At 35.7% G+C, this 24,745-nt stretch overlaps 2 protein-coding genes across 3 annotated transcripts in view; both read right to left on the bottom strand.

The window, feature by feature from the left end:
- Positions 1–9,126: 9,126 nt before the first annotated feature.
- On the bottom strand, positions 9,127–12,736 carry LOC107861152 (protein SRG1-like). Of its 2 annotated transcripts, XM_047406783.1 has the most exons (5): positions 12,598–12,736; positions 11,881–12,075; positions 11,248–11,492; positions 10,139–10,463; positions 9,194–9,694 (listed from the first exon to the last, which is right to left on the bottom strand). In XM_047406783.1, the coding sequence occupies exons 2-5, from the start codon at positions 12,070–12,072 to the stop codon at positions 9,434–9,436; spliced, it is 1,023 nt and encodes a 340-aa protein (XP_047262739.1). In that variant the 5' UTR covers positions 12,073–12,075; positions 12,598–12,736; the 3' UTR covers positions 9,194–9,433. The 2 variants fall into 2 exon arrangements, with proteins under 2 accessions (XP_016562009.1, XP_047262739.1); XM_016706523.2 differs by lacking the exon at positions 12,598–12,736 and having other exon boundaries at positions 9,127–9,694; positions 11,881–12,477.
- Positions 12,737–14,979: 2,243 nt separating this feature from the next.
- LOC107859178 (protein SRG1) overlaps positions 14,980–24,745 on the bottom strand; it is a 16,519-nt gene continuing 6,753 nt past the window's right edge. Inside the window, exons 3-4 of the mRNA XM_016704095.2 lie at positions 15,827–16,151; positions 14,980–15,431 (exon numbers count right to left, since the gene is read on the bottom strand). Coding sequence (XP_016559581.1) covers positions 15,156–15,431; positions 15,827–16,151 — 601 coding nt within the window. The 3' untranslated portion in view covers positions 14,980–15,155. The remainder of the gene's footprint in view (positions 15,432–15,826; positions 16,152–24,745) is intronic.

Raw genomic sequence — 24,745 nt, forward strand, 5'->3', positions numbered from 1 at the left:
ATCACATCACACATATTCTCAAGTGGTGGGAAAGTTTTACACACAAGTTGATCAACACAATTTTCACATGACGATGTACTTTCATTCAACACAATAGCTTCAATACTAGATGGACACAAATCGATCTTACTAGAAGAGTCGATTCGGTCATCTATAGGATCAACTAGTGTATCTACTCGCACAACATGTACATCATCCACAAGTGGCAAGGAATCAATATACTCATATGTAGGTAAGCTACTACAAACACTCAACGGCTTATTAGTCACATGTTCATCATTCACATGTACCAAAGTATAAGAGTTAGCTATTTTTCCTTGACGTTCATGAGTATGTTCGTCTTTACCTCGGTGTGAAAGTCCTTCACAAGTTTGGGAAGCAACTTTCTTTGGGAAACTCTCATCGCAAGGTGTTTGGACCTTAGGTTTTGGATTTGTTGGGATAAGTATGGATACTAATTGGTGTAGCCTTTCAATGTGTCATTTCATGTCTTCAATATTGTCAGTGATGTGGTCAAATATGGCATCGAGATTGGTGGCAGCCATGGTACCTAAAAAAAAGACAACAACGAACAAAAAAATACCAAACTTGTTAGCTCAAGAATGCCTCACCACACTTTCACTCTCAATTTTTACCTTACACTTGATTTCACAAGTGTTGAAAGTCGGCTTGTACTTTGCATGTGATTGAGGGTCGAGTCTACTCTTGCCTGGAATAGATTTTCATTTGAGTTGACTCAAAGAAAATTTTTTTATGGACTTGAACCAACAAGATACAATGAATTTACAAAAGATAAAAGCACACAACGAATGTAGACACGAACAAACGAACTCTACAACTAACTTACAATCTAGTAGGAGATTACTAGTTTGTTAATTAGTGTTCGAACCAACAAATGGAACTAGGAAACAATAAAATGAAACTAATAAATCTGAAATTTGAGCTTAAAAATTATTGGTGAACAGTAAAAACATGATGTGGAAGCCACGTATTGGTTGTGGTTGTTATCAAATTTTATTTTCTAATTAAAGTCTTGGTCCAATTGTAATTTGGAATTGGTGGGAATTGGTTAAGGAGAGAAAACAAGTCTTGAAATCCTCTTTCAAATTCAAAAAGCAAGACTTGACTTTTCTCCTCAAGACATGGTCCTTAAATCATGGAAGGTTGTTGGAAAAGTGGTTGTTAAACTCCTTAGTGGTTGGAATTGGTTGTAAAAGTCTTGAGAGGTCTTAAATTTTGAAAATATGTCTTTCAAGACTAACAAAATACACACTCTCTTTCTTCAACTTCCAAGATCAAACATTCACTTTTTCTTCAATAATAGATGAAGATGTGAAGAACGCCAAGAGCACATTTTTTTGAATCTTGAAGTTCTAAGGTTCAAGTTGGACCCCAAACATCAATAATACCTTTCCAAGCTTAAAAATACAACACAATAACCACCATACACATTCAAAACTTGAACCAACAACGTACCACATATCCAAGCTTTGAATCCGTAACAAAAATACCAATAATAATCACACGGCCAAAGTTTAGGTTTACAACAACAACATCAACAATTAAAGCTCAAATCTAGATCTAGACTTCTTTAGTGTTAGAGGTGAAGAAAATAACACTAGAAACAACAAAACAAATAAAATGACTTCTAGATCTAGACTCAAAACAAGAAAAGTCTCAGTCAAGACACAACAAGAACACAATTTTGGCCAAGACACAAAAATGGACAGATTTGCTTCTTTTTGAAATTTTTAGATTTCAACTTCTTTTTCTTTTTAATTTTCTAACAAGCAAGCCCAAGATTGATCTCGTAGGAACAAGATCTAGCCATGCTTTGATACCAAATGATACAAGAAATACAAGGAAACACAAAACAAACACCAAAATCAGTCCACTAGCCAATAAACCGAGGACCTCTTTTGGTGACCCCTCTCAGATTTGCTACCAACAAGAAGAATACAAGGCACAATGGCGTAATAACACCAAAAAAGTAGCAACACAACAAGAACAAGATGAACAATAGATTAATTTCGGATTCCATATTAACAACACAAACACACGGTTACAACATCAACACTACTACACGATTACAAAGAAATAAAAAGATAGATAGTTATACAAATTGAAGGTATAATATTAACAACCCAAAAACCTATTCCACTCTTGGACCTTTAACATCACACACATCAATTACCTAACTCTTACATTGGCACAAGATTGACCCCGATCTCTCAAGCATCCAATGTTTCCATGCTTGAATCCAACACGAGCGATTCCACACTCAAGTTAATTTCCCTAGTTACAATTTCGGGTTGGTGGTCTTCTCTCCTTAGAGAGAAACTGTTTCAAGTGTTATAAACTCATACTATTCATCAAAATCTAACTAATGAAACCCAACATTATTATTTTTATAGTGTATTACAAATAATAGGTAAAATGACCAAAAGGCCCCTTAGTGAAGGGGCACCCCTCTAGTGTATGTAGTGGACTGATTTGTCCCTTTTAGTGAATGTAGTGGATTGTTTGTGTCCATTGAGGTGCTCCTTTGCACTTCATTGAACAAACCAAGCCTCGGGTCTAACGTACGCCCTCATAAGTCCATCTACGTGATCGTACTCGTATCATATCATCACAAACATACCGTCTAAGCATAGACACATGAAACATAGGATGAACTGCAGACAATCTCGGAGGTAAAACAAGCCTTTATGCCACCAATCCAATTCAGTCCAAAATCTCATAGGGACCAATGTATCTAGGACTTAGCTTACCCTTCTGGCCGAATCTCATACTTAGCTTACCCTTTTGGCCGAATCTCATAACTCCTTTCATGGGAGAAACTTTCAAAAAAACTTTCTCCCATTTTTCAAACTCCAAATTACGGACCTTCTTACCTGCATAGGACTTCTGCCTACTTTATGACATCTTAAGTCGGTCCCGTATCACTGCAACTTTTTCCAATGCTTGCTGAACTAAATTTGGACCCAATAACTGCGCTTCGCTGGGCTCAAACCAGCCAACTGGTGAACGACACTTATGACCATATAGAGCCTCAAATGGTGCCATTTGGATGCTCGACTGATAGCTATTATTATAAGCAAACTCTGCTAAAGGCAACTGTTCATCCCATTGTCCACCAAAGTCAATAGGGCAAGCTCTAAGCATGTCCTCCAAGATCTGAATAACTCGTTCAGACTGCCCGTCAGTCTATGGATGAAAAGTTGTACTCAACTCAACTTGCGAACCCAATGATTTCTAAAAGGATCTCCAAAACTCAACAGTGAACTGTGCACCTCGATCAGAAATGATTGAGACAGGCACACCATGAAGCCGAACTATCTCCCGAAGGTAAATTTCCGCTAACTGCTTCGCACTATAAGTAACCCGAACTGGTATGAAATGGGCAGATTTTGTAAGTCTATCCCCTATCACCCAAACTGAGTCATACTTCTTGAAAGTATTTGGCAACCCAACAATGAAATCCATAGTAATCCTTTCCCACTTCTACTCTAAAATAATCAACTTTTGCATCGTTCCACCAGGTTTTTGATGTTCATACTTAATCTGCTGACAATTTAAGCAACTAGTTACATATTTCAAAATATCAACCTTTATACTTTTCCACCAGAACAATCCGCGCAAGTCTTGATTTATTTTTGTAGCACCAGGATAGATGGAGTATCTTGATCTATGAGCCTCATCAAGAATTAGCTGCCTCACATCACCCACAATGGGAACACATAATCTTCCATGATGACATAACACACCTTCACCATCAATAGTGAAAGACTTAACACTGCCATTCTGCACTCGATATCAAAGCCCAAAAAGGTAGGGATCACCATATTGACAAGTCTTAACTTTCCCAACTAAGGATGACTGAACCATCATAACCGCAAGTAACTTGCTAGGTACCGTGTGATCAATTCAAACTCCATGATTTGCTAAGGACTGAATATCCATAACCATAGGTCTCCTTTCGATAGCAAATTGGGCCAACCTGCCCATAGACTTCCTACTCAAAGCGTCTGCTACTACATTAGCCTTCCCAGGATGATACACGATAGTGAGATTGTAATCTTTAAGTAACTCTAACCACCGTCGTTGTCTCAGATTCAGATCTCTTTGCTTGAATAAGTACTGCAGACTCTTGTGATCAGTATAGATTTCACATGGCTCACCATAAAGATAATGACGCCAGATCTTGAGTGCAAATACAACCGCAGCCAATTTCAAGTCGTGAGTCGGATAAATATTCTCATGGACCTTTAGCTGTCGGGAAGCATACGCCATAAATTTACCATTCTGCATTAAAATACAACCCAATCAAATTTGAGATACATCACAATAAATAATAAAACCACCCTCAGCAGTAGGTAAGGTCAAAATCGAAGCTGAAATCAATGTTGTCTTTAATTTCTAAAAACTTTCTTTACATTCATCTGACCATTGAAAAACCACACCTTTTTATGTTAAGCGCATCAATGGAGAAGCCACCTTTGAGAATACCTTAACAAACCTCCAATAATAATTAGCTAGCCCCAAGAAGCTACATATCTCCGTCACAGTACTAGGCTAAGGCCAATATTAAACTGCTTTAATTTTTTTTTGGATCAACATGAATCCCATTTCTTGACACCACATGTCCCAAAAATGAAACCATGCCTAACCAAAACTCACACTTTAAGAACTTGGCATAAAGCTTATGTTCTCGAAGTGTCTGCAACACAACTCTCAAGCATTGTCCATGCTCTGCCTCACTCCGAGAGTAAACCAAAATGTCATCAATGAATACAATAACAACTTGGTCTAAATACGGAGTGAATACCCTGTTCATGAGGTCCATAAATGATGCAGGTGCATTAGTCAGTCCAAAAGACATCACTAAAAATTCAAAATGCCCATACCTGGTCCGAAAAGTTGTCTTAGTGATATCTTCGGCCTTAATTCTCAGCTGATGGTAACCTGATCTCAAGTCAATTTTAGAAAAGTGAGTAGCACCCTGCAACTGATCAAATAGATCATCAATACGAGCCAAAGGATATTTATTCTTAATTGTTGCCTTATTCAATTGCCTATAATCAATGCATATTCTCATCATGCCATCTTTTTTTTTCATAAATAGCACAGGTGCACCCCAAAGGGACACACTAGGCCTGATAAATCCCTTATCAAGTAACTCCTGGAGTTAAACTTTTAATTCTCTCAACTCAACAGGAGCCATACGGTAAGGTGAAATAGAGATCGATTGAGTCCCTGGCACTAAGTCAATGCTGAACTCAATTTCTCCCTTTGGAGGAAGCCCAGGCAAATCATCTGGAAATACATCAATAAATTCCCGAACAATGGGAATACTGACAACAGCAATATCTTCTACTCGAGTGTCATGAACAGTAGCAATGAAACCCAAGCACCCATGATTAATCATTTGGCGTGCTTTAACATAAGATATTATCTTTCCCTAAGTCAGCAGAGTCATACCTTTTCACACAAAAGGTGTTTCTCTAGGAATATCAAAATGTACAAGCTTAGTATGATAATCAACCAAAGCGTAACATGACGCCAACCAATCCATACCCATAATCACATCAAAGTCAGTCATTGGCAAGACAAATAGATCAACTATGGTGTCCTTACCCTGAATTGATATAACACAATCTCTATAAAATATATCCACTGCTAAGGTCTCCCCCACTGGGGTCATAATAATATATGGCACCTTAAGAGTCTCAATTCTACTTTCTAAGAACAAAGTAAAAGATAGAGACACATACGAGTATGTAGAACTAGGATCAATAAGAGAATATGCCTCGTGAGAATTTACAGTGATAATATCTGTGACTACTGCATTAGATGCCTCTATGTCCTGTCTAGCCATAGCAAAGAATCTCGGTGGTCAACCTGCTGTCTGAGAACCCTGAGCACCCTGAAGACCCTATCCATGAGTACCCTATGGAGCGATCCTAGCTGGATAAGGGTGAGCATAAGTACCTGCAATATCTCTTTGCGTCTGAGGAGTAGCGTGACTAGACTCAGAATCTCCCTTAGGACAAAACTTAGCAATGTAACCTCTCTCACCACAACTATAATAAGGACCGCCAACTCTAAAACAATGTCCAGTATGATTTCTGCCACAATTAGAACATTTCAAATGCTGCCCAGACTGAAAGAAGCCATTACCCTTTCTTTGTGTCTGTTGCTGCTGATCCTGTCTAGCTGGAAAACTATTCCTTGAAGATTGGGCTACTGACTCTGACTGCCTTGGCCTAAACTGTCCACCAACAAACCCACTCTTGCTCCCAGACGGAGCACCACTAAACCTACCTGAGTTACATGCCCTCTTATTTTCTCGATTAATCCTTTCCATCTCATAATAGGACTCAGAACGAAGAGCAGTGTCAAACACCTCAGAATAGGACCCATTACGCACATCACGTATCACTGGACCACTATAACGAGCCTCAAGACCATCTACAAATTATCTTACTTTCTCCTACTGATCTGCAACTAAAAATGGAACATACCTGGACAACTCAGTAAACTTAGCTTCGTACTCAGTGACTGTCATAGATCCCTATCGCAACTCATTAAACCGGCATCTTATGTCATCTTTTTTACTCAAGGGAATAAATCTATCCAAGAACATAGCTAAAAACTCTGACCAAGTGATCGATGGTAACCCTGCTTGCCTGCCCCTCAAAACGGAAGTCCACCATGCCTCGGGAGATCCTGAGAACAGAAAAGTGGTAAATTCTACACCACGAGTCTTCTTTAACCCCAAGATAGTCAGTATTTTCTCGCATCAATCTAAAAACTTTTGTGTCTCAACAGAAGATGGTGTAGCATCAAACTCTAGTAGCTTAAGATCCTTGGGTTTCCCTATAGCTGCAATCGATTGATCAACTAGTAAAGGTGCCTGAGAGGTTGCAACATTCAACTGAAGTGGTACCTGAGTTTGCGAAGTAGCCTGAGGAGCTGGAGTTCGACCCTGAATAGACACCAATGCCTCCAGTACATTCAACATTCTGACCACCACATCTCCAGGCAATGTAATGGTAGGTACGGCAACAGGTGTTGCCGCTGGAGTATCATGATCAACCTGGTCCTGCACTCGCTTAAGAGCCACAACTTGGGGCTGACCCCCACTCCTAACTCCATACTGAGGATTAGTCTGTACCCTAGTCCGAGGCCTGTTAGGATAAGACCCAACTCAACCATCACCACGAGTAGTATCATGTCCAGCACCATGTCTAGCAGGTGCATTAGATCGACCAGCGGAGGAAGGACGACGTCTCTTAACCATCTGCGAAATAATATTTAAAGGTTAGACTAAATTCAACTCAACGCACGAACACTGAATGAAAAAAAATGAAAACTTTCTCAATGTTCTGTAGCCTTAAGTTCATAAGTATGGGCGCCTACATACCCATGAACAAGAATCTACTAAAGACTACTCCATGACCCAGGACCTAAAGTCTGGACTCTGATACCAACTTTTTCACGTCCCAAAATCCTCATGGGCGTGACTAGCTCCCGCTAATGATTCTTTTCGGGAAAACCAACTCCCCATACATTCACACTGTCTATAGACGCTGAAATAAAAACATAAGCAACTCCAAATGGATGAAATAACCATTATCGCAAGGTAATTATCCAACAAGATATCGCATAATGATTTACGAAAACAACGGTAGTTTAGATAACAAATCTCTAACCCAAATCCCACCTTAGACCATGGAGCATCTAAACAAAGTTACATGAGTTGAGCGTTCGGGCATACAAACCCAACGAAAAGAAATACCATCTAAAAATGACTAAAGCTGGATGACAACCTCTACGAACAATGCAAAGGTTCACCGCAGCATAAGTAATGCCCCTAACATATTACAACAGCTTTGTATGCCCCTAGAGACCATAACTGTAGCGAAGAAAATATATTTAATGCCCCAACCTCACCTCCTATTTCACCTCTAACTGAATCTCAATACACTTCACAAAATAAATATCCACTGCTAGCCAAAGGTGACATATTCTACCAAGTTCACGCTTGTCCCAACACATGGACTAGGCAGAAAAATATAATTTTTATAAAACAAATTTGAAAAGCAAGCATCAAAACTTAAAGTCTCACTTACCTCGCTAATAACAACTTCCCCAACTTTACAATGTGTAGAACATCAACCAACAACGACCAATACGATCAATCTAAATAAAATATTAAATAATAATATCAATTATTTTATTCAGGATTGAGTCTCAACATCCCTAACCTTTAAGTTTAGAGATAAGTACTCGTAATATCTCACATCTTAACCCACAAATTAAAAAAATAATCTAATAAAGGAGGCTGCCAAAACAAGTCATAGATCCACCTTATTCAATCCCGGTCACTTGATGACGACCCATCATAAAGCCAAACAAACGAACTAATCGTTTTAGCATTAAACAAAACAAAAAGAACGAACAACAAAATTGACAAGTCCAGCAGGTGAACAACTAATTAATGCCATAGCTTTTTGAGGCCCAAACATGCCAAGCAATTCCAAAGTATTGACCAATAAAAATTAACTCTTAATCAATATAGTGATTAATTAATCACTGCAATTCAATAGCAAGTTGACACAATAACTACACACAGTTATATATATTGATTCATGCTTCGTTCTTTATTCCTGTTTTTTTTCTCAGAACCTAATCAACATTAACAAAATAATTCCCTCACTTCAGTAGTAGATAATTATCCATGGCATCTTCAATTTTGAATGATCAACCGATTAGTAGAAGGAAATTATCACCTTTTATAATACAGATTCGACATAACAGCTGGGTATAACACCATAATGAATTCGTTAGACCATTACCTGAAGGTTAAAATCACTCCAAACAACAGCAACCGCAATATGTAAGCCACCCAAAATAACTCAATACGCTCAACTTTTTCTTTTCTCCCAATAGTGAAGAGACCAATTACCTATTAAAATACTCTTCTTCTGTTTTTTCTTCTTTTACATAGGAAACTGAAATAAGGGGGTGGGTAAGGCCCACTCTTTTTAAACCCCCTTAATTAATAATAAATATATGGTTAAATTACCCTTTTATCCCTCGTTAAAAGTTTGAGCTATTACAATATGTTTTGTATTGGATTTGCTTTTTTGGATGATTACAAATGTACAATGTCATTCCTATATATACTAATCTATGGATGGTTCTAGAATTCTTCTAGATATATTTATAAGAATATTCTACAAACTTTATCCTCTACAATACTCTAGAATATCTAGATATTTTTCTAAGATAATTATCCTAAATACTATGTTAGAGTATTGTAGAGACTCTACTAGAAAATTATGATATTAATTCACTAGACTATTCTAGAAATTTAACTAAAAAATTATGATATTTATTCCTCCAAAAAATCCACTTTAGATTTTTTTCACACATCTTCAGTAGTGGTGATTCTCATGGTGTCCACATATGATTTTCCAACAAGTTCCCGGGTGAGAAATCCTCTATAAAATTCAGCGGCTCCGATTTTTCTGAATGTTGGTGGATTATCAGCAGTAACAACGGTACTAGCTGGACCTAATTCACCATCCAGTCTTGGACTCTGAAATGTTGCTACTGATATCCTTTCTTTTTCAGAGCTAACCACTGATCTATGCTCTATGCTTCTGTAAATTCCATTTGAGAAAATCTGGTCCAACAAAAACAAAAATCTGTAAAAATGATATGTAACCATAGATGTCATCACATACTGTTTAAGTATTGCAAAGTTCAAAAGATTCTTTTTCTTTCCAAAAATTTCGCGCTCAGTCAAATACCTTCAAGTAAAATAGGATGGAGGAGTAGTTGGCAGGGAAACTGAATTTTAACCTCAATTATTTCCTCCGTCCTAATTTATGTGCTGGCATTTCCTTTTTAATTATTCCAAAAATTTAAAAATCCATCCTTACAAATTTTAAAATAATTTAGCTTTAACATTTCACGAAATGATACATAGTCACCCAAATATCTAAGCGGCTTCTTGTAAGCTACAACTTTCAACTTTTTTTTTTAATTTTGTATCTCATTAAATATCATCATATAATATGAAACAAACGAAAGAAAAGGAATAAAGAGAAGAGAGCGAGGGAAATACCTCGAAAGCATCTCCAATATTGACTATGAAGGCATTAGGAAGGGGTACAATGGGAATCCAAATTCCATTTTTTCTAATTTGAAGACCTTCAGTATCATTGACCTGAAGAAGAATTGTTAAAGCTGAGGCATCAGAGTGAGGGGAAAGGCCCATCACAAGCTCTGGTTGTGGACATGGTGGATAGTAATTCATCCTCATTGATTGCATTCCTTTATCGAAAAGGTTGTCTACTTCTTCTGCTTTTATCCCCACAGCTTTACCCAACATTTTCAAAACCTTCATGGTTAGCTCCTTTATTTCTTCCGCGTACTCTTCAATTGCCTCTCTACTTAATATAGAGTCCAAAATATATAAAAAAAAAAAAAAAAAAAAGAATATGGCATTAAGAGGGTGCATTTTCCCGGATAATTAATAAGTAATCCTCTTGCTTTTTGCTCCTAGTGTTTAGTAGGTAAGAAACGGTGCTAGTTAATTACATACCTAAGTGTAAGGGAGAGTGTTATAATGGGTCAAGAGACATAGCGCAATACAATATTAAGTGGTTATGTGTGCGATCCGGGTTGATAAATATCGCACCCTTGAGGAGCAATAGGTTTATGCAGTAATGTTGAAGCTTTGGATTAGTCGGTTGTCCTCTCATCACCTTGCTATGTTCTAGTATCTCATATCCTTCTGAGGTATAAGTAATCCAAGGGATAAGTTATTCCGGGATAAAACAAAAGATCACTTAAATCCCTTGTTTGATTGGAGGGAGTAATCCATGGTGGGATAACTTATCCCATCATTTTTATCCCACAATATACATGGAGTTATCCCGGGTAATTCCGGGATAACTAATCCCGGTATTAGTTATCCCGGGATAACAATTTCCCAACCAAACGTCAGTGCTATTATCTTGGTATTTCAATTCTAAGTTGTAATTTGGATTCATTAAGTATGATATACATTACTGTTGTATTGAGAAATTTGGATTGTTATAGAGAGGTTGGAAAATTTAAGCATTCGTAAATATGGGATTCAGGGTGTGATTTCCCCGATAATATCTAAGTGATCCTCTTATTTATTTTCTAGCGTTCAGCATAGAAGAGACGACGTCAGTTACAACGTACCTAAGTGAAAGGGGAAGCTTAAAAAATATAGGCATTCGCAGATATGGAGGTGCGGTCTTCAAGTAAAAAATGTCAGCCCAATCAAGCTTTTGTTTATCAGAAACAACGAAGAGCTGTCCAAATCCATCAGTATCCCCTGGCGATCGTTCAAACTTGTTCTTCTCTTCTAATGGCAGATCGAAGAATGCTTGACTCTCATGTTTCATTTTCTCCACCACTGAAGAACTAACTCCATGATTAATCAACTGCAGAATTTAATTAATTGAGCTTCTTAATATATGCTATAAGTGACTTTAATGGTAATTATTATAAGTTGAGTGATCATTCAAACGTTGAACTCCTTTTACCAAATGTCTTTGGACTATGTGGGATGCCCATTCAAATACACATCACGAGGACTAGAGAGAAACCAACACTCAGGAATGAAGCAGAATCAAAATTTTAAGCTTATAGGTTTTCTATTTTGGAAAAAGATAACTTACTAAATAAATTGTTTATACATATTAAATAGATCTTTAACAATAATACAAGGTCTACCACAAAGCTATTGGAATCTCTGGAACCCGTAGATAAAATTGTAACTCCCCCACATGACAGACAAGGCAACAAAATAAAATATGACAAAGCTAGTACCTGAAAGAAACCCCATTCTTTGGCTGCAAAGTGCAACTTCTGAAGCTCGATATTCATGGAGTCATGGTCGTTAGAGTTGATCAATCGTTGCATATCAATGACTGGAGCTTCTTTATTTGATGATGCCACTGAATGGTCCTGATCGTCACGTACATATCGCGATGGAATCGTCACAAGTTTCTTCTTCGCCATTTCCTGAACAGAAGGAACATTCTTATAATTAACTTCCATGACAATTATTGATATTGTACGTTGCTTTCCTTTGAGTTCTTCGCTCAACTATGGAATATTAGGAAGATCTAATCAGAATATTGCTTGGGAGGTCCATAAAACTTGATGGTACTTTGCCTCATTCCTATTGGTGGCAACAATAGGACAAACAAAGATGACATAAAAACAAAAGTAGACATTCACCACAAGCATATTATTTAAATGTGGTGGCAAAATTAGCTCCAACTCGTTTAAGTTGGATCTAGTTGATCTGTCCATTTATTAGTTCAAGTCAATTCATTCAACTCATAAAAATTGGGATAATACCAATATATATCATTTGGGTATCCAATTTATCAAAAATTGTTGAGTATATGCTACATGTTCAGTTGGTTGTATATGGCATGTATATGTTGTGTATAGTAATGTATATTAGTATAATATATATTGGTAACAATGGTAAACCATCACCATAACCACCAAAACACGAATACAAATAAAGAGCACCTATTTTTGGAAACAGAAGACAGGCCTCCTATGAAGCAATAAAACTAAGTACAAAGCAAATGGTGAATAAAATGCCGATATCTCGATCTGTGCTTTCTTAGAAGCTCTAAGTGTAATCTTTCTCCTATTTCAGTGTAAAGTATAATTACCTATACATTCTATGTATTTTGTAAACTTGATGACCCAAAGATATCGTTGTGTCATTTTCTCTAGAAGTTTTGGGTTAATATTTGGTGCAAATTCAACCATGAAAAATCTTATCAAAAAGATATTTTTTAAAAGTTGATATGTTATATTTAACCATAATAAAGATAAAAATAGTTTTATTAGGTACTGAAAATTATAACAGAATAATTTACCTAGCATAAGACAAAAACTTTAGCGTTTACTCCTTCCGTACATAAATACGTATTCACTTTTGACTTAGATACATATCGTAAGAAACATAAATAGAGGGGTGATTTTACTATATCGCCCTTTGGATATAATAATTTTTTTTCAAAGACATCTCTTTTTCTTGGTTGTTGAGATTCTGTAGTAAGCAATGGTACATCAGAGAGTGGAAGAGGAGGTAAAAGAATGGCATTGATTAAACTAGAAAAGACACAACTTGTGTTATCGGTTAACAAATAATATGACCTGAAACAAAAGGTATTGAATGTAGAAGAGTATAATGTTAAATCCAATTGACATAATTTTTTCATCCGAAAGAACCTAGATAGTTCACAGATACCATACAAGATTCGTTGTTACTGTACATTTCAGCTATTATTGGGATATTACCTACTTCTCGTGACTTACGGAAAAAGGAGTTGACTGAGAGTCGATTAAAAGATGCTAAGCTCAAAGAGGCGATATTACAAAACCCTGTAAGCTGCAAAACTAGTCTTAGCAGGTCCATTTGTTATGTTGTTCGTCATGACTGCTTATCAAGTAAAACTCTTTAATCTAGACAGTCAGAATTGTCATGGAGAAAAGATAAAAGCATGAGATTCCTTGGACACGATACTATCAGCGAATTTCAGTGCGCCCCTTGAACGCTATAACATTTCTAAAGAGGACCATCCATTGAGCTTAGGTAAAACTAGCATATGGCATCAATATTTTGAGGGATGTACCTACTGCACTATGAGTTCTTTTGCAACCTTTTACCTCACATGTAAACCTTTTTTATGAATATAAATGGCGGTGTTTCTGGTTTACAGAAATTTTGGAGCAGATAGAACGTGATTTGCTGCGAACTCATCAAGATTTAGAGTTGTTCTCAGAGATTCACCTCTCTCTAGGAAGAATAGGGTAACATTTTACTTGTATCCCTCAACTCCTGATGTTACTATTTCTTCAACCATCAATAACTACTTTTTCAAATTATGATGACTTCCATCGTTACGCTTTTTTCTTTTTGAATTTATGTTCTTTGCAGAAGTCAATTAGAAAATATTCTTCTTTTGTCTGCGAAATTAAATCCTGCAATTAGTTATGTGCAAAGCATGAATGAGGTGTTGTCCCCATTATACTACGTCTTCAACACCGATAGAGATGATCATAATGTTGTATGTGCCTTCTTCAAATTTTTTCACTCTTTCTCATAAAAACCCATAAATAGTAGAAGCTACATTTGTTTTTCCCAGGAAAATTTAGAGGCAGATACGTTTTCCTGTTTTGTTAGAAGACCCTCTCATCCAACTTCATGTCTCATTTAAAGAAATGCTATTGAGGATGTGTTGTGCTATACTGATGTGTGTTAAAAGCAAATAATGAGGGCTGATTTTGTTGGTAATATTTACAACATTTCCCTAAAGTAGATGTTATTGAGCACCTTCTCTAAGTAGCACAGGGCATGAAATCGTTCCATTCAACCATGTAGCTCGTCCAGCTAAACAGGACAACTCCATCCATTCACTGTTACTATTATCAATACCGAAGTTTTAATATCAATTTTAAATACAAAAATGACAGTTCATCACTTCCATCTCCGCACCATTACTATCTTTGACCATCCTTATCGACTATCTTACATCATTGTCAACCACCATTATTAACTACGCCCCACAGCCAATAACCAACATCCTCAACCGCAATCATAATCACTGTCAATCACTATAATTAGTTGTCAGTTGCCACTTGCCACCATTCACAATAATCACCACCAACCACCTTCACCACGTTATATATTGCCAACCATCATCATTAATTTTTCACCATAAGCTATCACTCTCCTCAACTACTACCATAAATCTCGACTGCCAGCCATCATACTTTTCTCAAAAAGTATTTCTTTCAGAAACTGTTAATTTTAACAAAATACTACTTAAAATAAGGAGTTTTTGATAGATTGGCCAAACAGAAAGTCTTAGCGCCTATCATTAGTAACTCTTAGCACAAAGCAACTCCATTTTTTCCTCCTTTCTTTCAATGTACTAAAATTGCAAATTTCCGAATGTTATACAGTTCCGATATAATAATATTTATAATATCCAACACATATCGCGGGGTATTAATTTTGTTTTCATCCTTTCACAATCAAAGGATTTACTTACGCACCATTTATACAACTACTAGCTAGCATTCTTTAGATCATCTTCAGTACTGGTGATTCTCATGGTGTCCACATATGTTCTCCCGACAAGTTCACGATTGAAATATCCTTCATAAAATTCATCGACTCCGATTTTCTTGAATGCTGGTTGACCATTAGCGGTAACAAGGCTATTTGCTGGACCTAATTCACCATCCCATCTTGGACCATGAAATGTTGCTACTGAAATCCTTTCTTTTTCTGAGCTCACCACTGATCTATGCTCTATGCTCCTGTATCTTCCATTTGAGAAAATCTGGTCCAAAAAAAAAACTGTAAATTAAAGGTTTCCTTTTACTCTTAATGAGATGATTTTATAACCATATACGTCATGATAATATATTGTTTAAGATTGCAAAGTTCTAGAGACTCTTTTTCTTTCTAAAATTTCATGTTTAGTTAAATATCTTCATGTAAAATAGGACGGGGGAGTAGTAAGCAGGGGAAATTGTCTCATTTCATTTATTACTTCCTCCATCCCAATTCATGTGATGGTATTTCCTTTTTAGACGTTTGTCCAAAAAAGAATCCATCTTTATATGTTTAAAAACAATTTAACTTCAAATTTTTACTGAAATGGTAGATGGTCATACAAATATCTAAACGATTTTTTTGAAATTCATAGAAAGACTTGGGGAGTAAGGGAAGTACCTCAAAAACATCTCCAATATTGACTATGAAGGCATTAGGAAGAGGTATAATGGGAATCCAAATTCCATCTTTCCTAACTTGAAGACCTTCAGTTTCATTGACTTGAAGAAGAATTGTTAAAGCAGATGCATCAGAGTGAGGGGAAAGGCCCATCACAAGCTCTGGTTGTGGACATGGTGGATAGTAATTCATCCTCATTGATTGCATTCCTTCTTCAAAAAGACTCTTCACTTCTTCTTCTTCAATCCCCACAGCTTTACCCAACATTTTCAAAACTTTCATGGTTAGCTCCTTTACTTCTTCTGAGTACTCTTCAATTGTCGCTCTACATAGTATATAGTCCCAAAAACAATATGGGATTAGGGTTGCATTTTCCTGGATAATAAGGAATACTTTTTACATATTTTCTGGTGTTTACTTCGAGCAAATGGATGTTGGGTCATGAGGGAAGGGGTGGGTACTTGGGAAGAAACAATTAGAAATGTCATTTCTGATGCTTGTTTTTTCTACTTTCAAAAGGGAGACCATTTCCTAATTTTGTAAATTACAAAGAACTTGATTTCCTATGGAATATTTTCCATATATAATATTTATGAGAAAATTGATTTTCTTTCTCCACAACAAGCACCGTAAAATCAAATCTTGACGTTGTTAGTAAAGACGGATACTCCTAGTTGTTCTTATCCAATATCCCGCTTCTCATAATCAAGCACTTTGTCTTTGTAATAACCCATATTTTTAATGAGGAGTAAATGAGTAATTTAGTTTATATTATTAATATTAATTAATATCATTAAGGTGAGTAAGTCAAAAGCCAAAATCCTCTTCCTTATTCATTTTTTCAAAGTTTCAGTTACAAAAAGAGTAGAATATTAGGTCAATTATTTCTATTAGCTGTATTTTTCTATTGAAAGAAGCAGTGTTTTGTTTCTTTTCTACAGGCAGCCATACAAACTAGCAGAAACGCTCCAATTTCACATTCAGGTATTGTGAATTACTTTAACTCCTTAACATATAGTATCTTAAAATTTAAATTAATTTTAGTGAATTCTTTAGAAAAGTGATTAACAAATCAAAATTTCTTTAAATAACTTTTGATCATAATCTTTATTGATTTAGTTATTATGTGTGTCTATTTAAGTGGGAGTAGCAATGATGATGCAATAGTGAAAAGACATATGATTTAATAACAATAATGATTGGGGTATTAAATTGTTAATTACTAGTACCATGTTATTAATTGAATAAATAGGCAATTGGGTTTTGTTGTTCTTGTTGGAAATTGGGGAAATTACAAATAGACACCATGATAAGTCAATAAAAATTATTTTTAGCTATGCTCTGTGAACAATTCTTTTGTACACATTCATGATCTTTTTTAGTGGTGTAGTAAGAGAAATTCAGTGGAATAGTAAGAGGAATTCAATGGAGTATTACTTTGATAGTGGCTTCACTAATTGAGACCTAATCCCAACTAACATAATTGATATTGTTAATTGATATTTTTGCCTAGATTAAAGCTATTCAAGGTTGTTTGGTTGATGTTCTACCTGTTGCAAGATTGGAAAACTTGTCATTAGCAAGGTAAGTAAGACTTTACGCTTTGGTACTTGCTTTTCAAACCTGCTTTATAAAAATATGTATTTTTCTACCTAGTCCATATATTGGGACAAGCATGTGCTTGGTAGAATCGGTGGTCTTGGATCAACCGCGAATATGTATCTTGTTAAGTATATTGATAATCATTTAATTGTGAGTTGTAAGGTGATGTTGGGATATTAGACATATTTACTAGCGTACATGTGCTGCCGTAATATGTTAGGGGCATACCTATGCTGCCATAATATGTTAGGGGCCTTGTACTTATTGTCGTAATATATTTACTAGGGTCATACATAACTGTCGTAACATGTTAGAGGCATTGTGTATGTTGCGGTAATATGTTAGGGGCCTTGTACATGTTGTCGTAGTATACTTTGTGGGCATTGTTTATGCTTCTGTGGCCTTGTCGGGGTGCTAGGCTGATCACCTTCACTGTCGTTTATGACAAGCCGTGAGAGTGGATGGAGTTGAGAGATATATAATGACTTTTGAAATACTTGTTGGATCTTATTGAGCATTATATTGTAAGATATATGTTGTGTATATAATTTATGTAATCATGGTGTGTTGTATTTTCTAACACTTGTTCTAGGGATATTAAAGTATCGGGTCGAGGATCTTACTGAGTGAGGGATATTAAAGTTATATTTTTATATAGCTCACTCCTTACTTATATGTAAGCAGATACTACCGTGCTAGGTGAAACTAGTGAGTGACGGTTTCTTCGTAAGGATTCTATGCTAAGGTGAGCCTTCACATTATTCGTGGGGACTTTCGTTTCAGCTTTAGCTAATTAGATTATATTTCCTTTCATTGGGTTAGCATGCCCGAAAGTTGAAGGTTAGCATGCCCGAAAGTTGAACGTATATAACTCTATATAGATGCTCCATGGTCTTAGTGTAGGATTAGAGATAGAGAATTATAAGTCAAGAGTGATTGTTAAATTTATAATTTAAATAGATTTTTGTTGGATTATTATTCTTTATTTATTTATACATGGTAAGGTGTAAGGAAGACTGGTTCTCTCGACAGGTGGTGTTAGCGGGTGCCAGTCACGTCTAGAAATGATTTTGGGATGTGACAAAGTTTTTGTCACGACCCTAGTTGGGGCCCTGGCCACGACGGGCATCCCGAACCATTAAGGCCGGAGAGACCCCTATAACTCCCCAAACCCACTATTGATATTGTCTGCTCTGGGCCCATGATACAAGAAAGACACAAAAACATACACCAAAATAGTCAATGATTTGAAGAACCGAGGACCCACATCTATGGATACAAGATCAATGGGCTCCACTCCTTTGGGATCGATGCTTCAAGGATCACATCTATGGATCCAAGATTTGGTTGTTTTAGGGGAACAAATACGTGTGTGGATTATATCTTGGAGCATGGGAGAAGCTACATTTGATGATGTCATCCACGGGAGCATTGAGCCACGACGTGTTTGGAAGATAGCGTGGGCTTCGAGAGAGCATGGACTTCCATGACATTATTTTGGGCTTTGGATCACTTTTGGGCCCAATAGCTTTTAGGGTCACTTTTGGGTCCTTGTGTAATAAACACCCATGACCTATAAATAGCTAGTTTGCCTTCATTTTAAGGGAAGATTTTAGATGACATATTTGTAGCCTTTTTTGAGAGCCTCTTTCAAGGTGGAATCCTTGGGCAAGGTGGAATCCTTGTGTTGATTATTTGCTTAGAAACGGAGATTGCTTGGGTATTTCGGTTCCCTTGAGGTCACGTAAGAGATAGGTTTAGGTTGTGTGTGATATTAAAGGTCCAAAAGTGGAATAAGCTTTTGGATTGTTAATATTACATCTTCATTTATCTATCTATCTATCTTTACTTTCTTGTAATCGTTTGTCTATATCTAATGTAATCCATTTATGTTCTTGTCTTGTAACCGTGTGTTGTTGTTATTGCATCTTGTTCATCAAGTGTTGTTATTGTTTTTAGTGTGTTTTACTCTTGATGTCATTTCCTTTCTTGTTCTTCTTGTGAATTCGAGAGAGGTCATCAAAGGGGGTCCTCGATTCTTCAAATTGTTGACTATTTTGATGTATATTTTTGTGTCTTTCTTGTCGATCTTGTATCATTTGGTATCAAATTCGATCTTGATTTCGTTTCTACGAAGTCAATCTTGGGTTTGTTATCTTGAAAATTGCAAAAAAAAAAAAAAGTGTCAAAATTAAAAATTAAAAAAAAAAGTACTATTTCCGTTTTTGACCCTAGGTCAAAATTTGAGTCTTTGATTTTGTTGTTTTTTTGTGTTTTTAGTGTTATATTATTGTTGTCTAACACTATAGGAGTCTAGGGTTCGAATTTGAGCTAAATCGGAGTTGATTTAAGTGTTCTACTCTTGATGTGGGCTTAAACTTGAAGAAAGAGAGGTGGGTTCGATATCTAGAATTTTTGGTTGAGAAATTGAACAAATTGATGTTTGAAATGTGTTTAGAAGGTTGAAAATAGCCTTGGTTCAAAATTTCATTGCATTTCGATCATCGGTTCAAGAGTTAGAGATTTTTGAAGTTCTTGAGTGTTCTTGAGAAGATTCAAACCTTCATCTTGAATTCTTTTCAAAAGGTGGTGTTTGATCCTCAAAATTGAAGAAAAAGTTGTGTTGAGTGCCTAATTTATAGGTACCATGGCTTTGGGAGATGAGATCTAACCTGTCTCAAAAGAGGCGATAATGAAAGCTCTCATGGATTGGCGACAAGAATTGAACAGTTGGAAGAAGGATGGGTCACGTTTGGAAGGAAACATGGAAAAGGTGACATGTCTTACTACCCAAACCCCACCAAATATACCCTAACCACCACAATTCCACCAACAAACACCTCATTATCAAAGACCACATCCGATTCCACTTCAAGAACATGTTCCCACTACAAATTAAGTTCCCGACGACATTGTTCATCCAACCCAAATCCAAATTAAGAAGACCAATTCTAACATGGAACCTTTGTTCCTCGCTAACCAAGATGCTAGCATTTTACCTAGCATCACTCCTTCATTTGTGCAGGTTCATGAACAAATAATATCAAAGGAGGATGCAAGAAGAATGCCATATGAAAATGAGCTTGAAAGCCTAATGGAGTTCTTACAAAAGAATTCCAAACTTGAAAAGTGCAAAGACAAGTTGATAAAGGAGCTGGATTCGAGGACGAATCCTCTTCAAGAAAGGGAGGATGATACAAGATCAATGGGTTTCACTCCTTTTGTATCGATGCTTCAAGGATCACATCTATGGATCCAAGATTTAGTTGTTTTAGGGGAACAAATACGTGTGTGGATTATAGCTTGGAGCGCGGGAGAAGCTACATTTGATGATATCATCCACGGGAGCATTGAGCCACGACGTGTTTGGAAGATAGAGTGGGCATCGAGAGAGCATGGACGCCCATGACATTATTTTGGGCTTTGGGTCACTTTTGGACCCAATAGCTTTTAGGGTCACTTTTGGGTCCATTGTGTAATAAAGACCCATGACCTATAAATAGCTAGTTTGCCTTCATTTTAAGGTATGGGTGTCAAACGGGTCGGTTTTAACCGTCCCACTAAAGAAAACCGGACCGGTTTGACCCGGCTCAATAAGCCCAAGGGCTTTAAGGGCTCGGGTCCCGGTCCGATTGGGTTTTGAATTTGGGCCCGGTTAACTCTGACCGGACTTAACCTGGTTAGGGCCCGCCGGTTAACCGGCTCGGCCCAGCCTGGATAAGCCCATTTAATTTTTTTTTTTTTTAAAGATTTTGGAAAATTAGGCCGAACTAGCCGTTGGCCCAACGGCTATAACGGCTAGTTTTGGCCCAAATATAAAAAAAAAAAGGTTTTTTTTTATTTTAAATTATTTTTAAATCCCAAAAAAAAATCTATAAATACCCTACACTTTCAAATCATTTTCCACACAATTTTTCATCCTCTTAAATCTCATTCTCTCTCAAATCTCATTTCTCAATTCTCAAATATTCTATATATTTAAATTTTAAAGTGCTCACTTTAATTTTTTTAATTTTGCGATTACTAAGTACGAGTGGAAGTTTCTAAAGTCGCAACCTTCGGATACTTCCAAAATTTGGTATTATCGTTCCATCTCTTACTTTTAATTTACAATCAGTGTATTAATTGTTGAATATTTATTTTTATTACTTTTTATTTATTTTGAATATTTTTTAGTTTGATTTATACTATAGATAAATTAAGAAACCTTGGTAAAAGTGTCAAAAAATTTTGTCCCGGAAGTGGTAGTGGTAGCAAAAAGCGAATTACTAGCAGTAGAGGTACTTCAAGTACTAGATATACCCGTGTGCCTTCGCCTCAGGTACCACTTAATCAACCTTTTGAGGAAAAAATAAGTTTAGGTGCTCACGATATGGATTATTTAGAAGTTCAAGAAAATTACGGTATAGAAGAAGAAAATAAAGTAGATGTGGTTGATTTAGATGAAGATGATAAAAATATTGGAGAGACACCCAAAGTAGGAAATGCTAACGTTAGATCCGAATCGGTTAATCTCCCTCCCCGTCCTCCTCGTGCCCCAAGAGCTTGTAAACAAACTAGTGTTGCATGAAAATTTTTTGAACGTATATCAGATACTGAGGTACAATGCAATATTTGTCAAAAAATATATAAGCATAAAAGAGGAGGCAAGCAAGGGGTACGAGTACGTTAATGAGACATTTAGCTGAAGACCACAAAAGAGAGTTAAAAATTGCACAAGGTGGTGAGGCTGTTGGTGGGCCCACACAAACTAGAATGGACCCAACAACCGGTCACTTAACGAAGAAGTATAATAAATTGAGGGACCGGGAAGAAATAGCAAAAATGGTAGCTGTAGGTTGTTTGCCTTTTAGTTTTCCTTCTTCTGATGCTTTTATTCATTATATTCAAGTAATTTATAATCCTATGTTTAATGGTATTTCTAGAAGTACTTGTCGGTCAGATATTTTTAGACTTCATTCATAATATTGTTTTTATTTATCTACATTGTTAAAAAATATTCAATGTAGAATATCCCTAACTTCTGATCTTGGTCGTGCTGTAAATAAAAATGATTATTTAACTGTTACTTGTCACTGGATGGATAGTAATTTTGTGATGCAAAAACGTATTCTTTCTTTTTTATATGATGAAGATCGTAAACATACTGGACAATTTATTACTGACTCGATACATAAATTTGCAGCATTTTATGGTATTGAAAATAAAATCTTATGTATCGCTTTTGATAACGTTTCTAACAACAAGACTGCTATAACAAAGTTGAAATCTAAGCTATCACTGTTGTTACCTAAAATTTTTCATATTAAGTGTGCATGTCATATATATAATTTAATTGTAAAAGATGGTCTTGAGTTTTTTGAGATTTATATTGAAAAAATTCATCTTGCTGTTGGTTTTATAGAAGGAAATAATCGTAGATCGAGAATTAAAGAATTTAAAGTTAAATTTGAAGAAAATAGACTTGCACCGATATTGATGCTTGAGGAAATTGATATTAGATGGAATTCTACGTATGATTTTTTAAAAACTTGTTATAAATATAGAGTTCCTATTACATTAGCTTTTAACCAACATTGTGGTTCATTTGTTGATTCTGCCGATTGCATGCTACTTGATTCTAATTGGGTTGTAATTAATGATCTTGTTAATTTTTTGAAAAAAATTTATGTAGCTACGGTTGAATTTTCCGGTGCTGATTATCCTGCTGTTTATAATATTTTGGGATATATAACCAATATTTTTGGTTTGCTCAAAGAATATAAAAATAAAGAAGGTTATGAAAATGTTGTTGGTGCCATGATTACTAAATTTAAAAAATATTTTCTCCCAATTCTCTCTATTTTCTTGGTTGGTGCTATGCTAAATCTGTGCATTAAATACCATACTATGTGCCACTTTAGTACTCTTATTTATCGTAACTTAGAAATAAATACTAACAATGATTCTGAACAAGTACAACCTGATTTGTGGATGGCTACGTCTAATGCGAATGCTTACATAGATAAATTATATAACCACTATGCTGATTTAGTTGATTTAGTTGTATCGGCACAAATCAGTCCAACTGTCGTTCCTCATCCTCCTGAGGTGCCATCATTTTCTAAAAGGCCGGCACATTGTAGTTTTCCTAATTCCTTTATGATTTACCCTGTTGGAACAGTGTTGAAGAGGGATCTTACACATCAACTTATCGGGAAGAGCTTAAGTATTATCTTCGGTCTCCGCCAGAGGATCGCAGACGACGGATCAACACGTTGGATTGGTGGAGGAATAATGAATCACAATATCCTGTGCTTTCAAGATTAGCTAGAGATATCTTGAACGTTCCAATGTCAACCGTTGCATCAGAGAGCGTCTTTAGTCAGGGACGACAGCAACTTGGAGACAACCGTCACTCATTGGGAAGCAATGCAATGAATGTTCTAGTTTGCCTCAGAGATTGGATTAGAGCAGAAAGAACAAATCAAGGAATGGAACCGGAGCCGAATGACGAGCAGAAACTTGAAGAAATTATGACTTCGTGGGAGAACTCAGCAGAATCAAGTCCAATACATGGATTTGCCCCCATTGACTTTGACTATCCTATACAAGTTCCCGTTAATATTAACATGGATGAGTTGGGAAAAATGATGCATAGTTTGTAGATTTTTTATTCATGTAAATTATAAATTTTGGATCATTTTTCAATCAATAAAATTCAACATTCATTAATTAACTATCAAGTATTATTAATTTATTATATTAAGTAGTATATGTTTTGTATATTATTGTATATATCTTCTATACACATGTATATTTAACATATATATTTAATGTATCCAAGTGTCTATGTTTTACAAATTAGCATATAACTATATATATATATATATACATATTGTAGAATAGTATATATTTTATTTAAAGTAGTACATATATATTGAATGGTGTGTATATATCTTCTATACACGTATATATTTAACGTATACATGTGTATATGTTTTATAAATTAGTATAATAAAACTATCTATATATTGTAATACATCTATATTGTAGTATATAGTTTATTTAATTTTAAAGTAGTACATATATATTGAATGGTGTGTATATATCTTCTATAGATGTGTATATTTAATGTATACATGTGTATATGTTTTATAAATTAGTATGTAAGTATGTATGTATATATATATATATATATATATACATACTTTATTTAAAGTAGTACATATATATTGAATGGTGCGTATATATGTGTATATATTATATCTGCTATAGACTTATATCTTTAACGTATACAAGTGTATATATTTTATAAATTAGTATATATATATATAT

Source organism: Capsicum annuum, chromosome 2, assembly GCF_002878395.1.
Source record: "Capsicum annuum cultivar UCD-10X-F1 chromosome 2, UCD10Xv1.1, whole genome shotgun sequence".
Classification (NCBI taxonomy): Eukaryota; Viridiplantae; Streptophyta; class Magnoliopsida; order Solanales; family Solanaceae; genus Capsicum; species Capsicum annuum.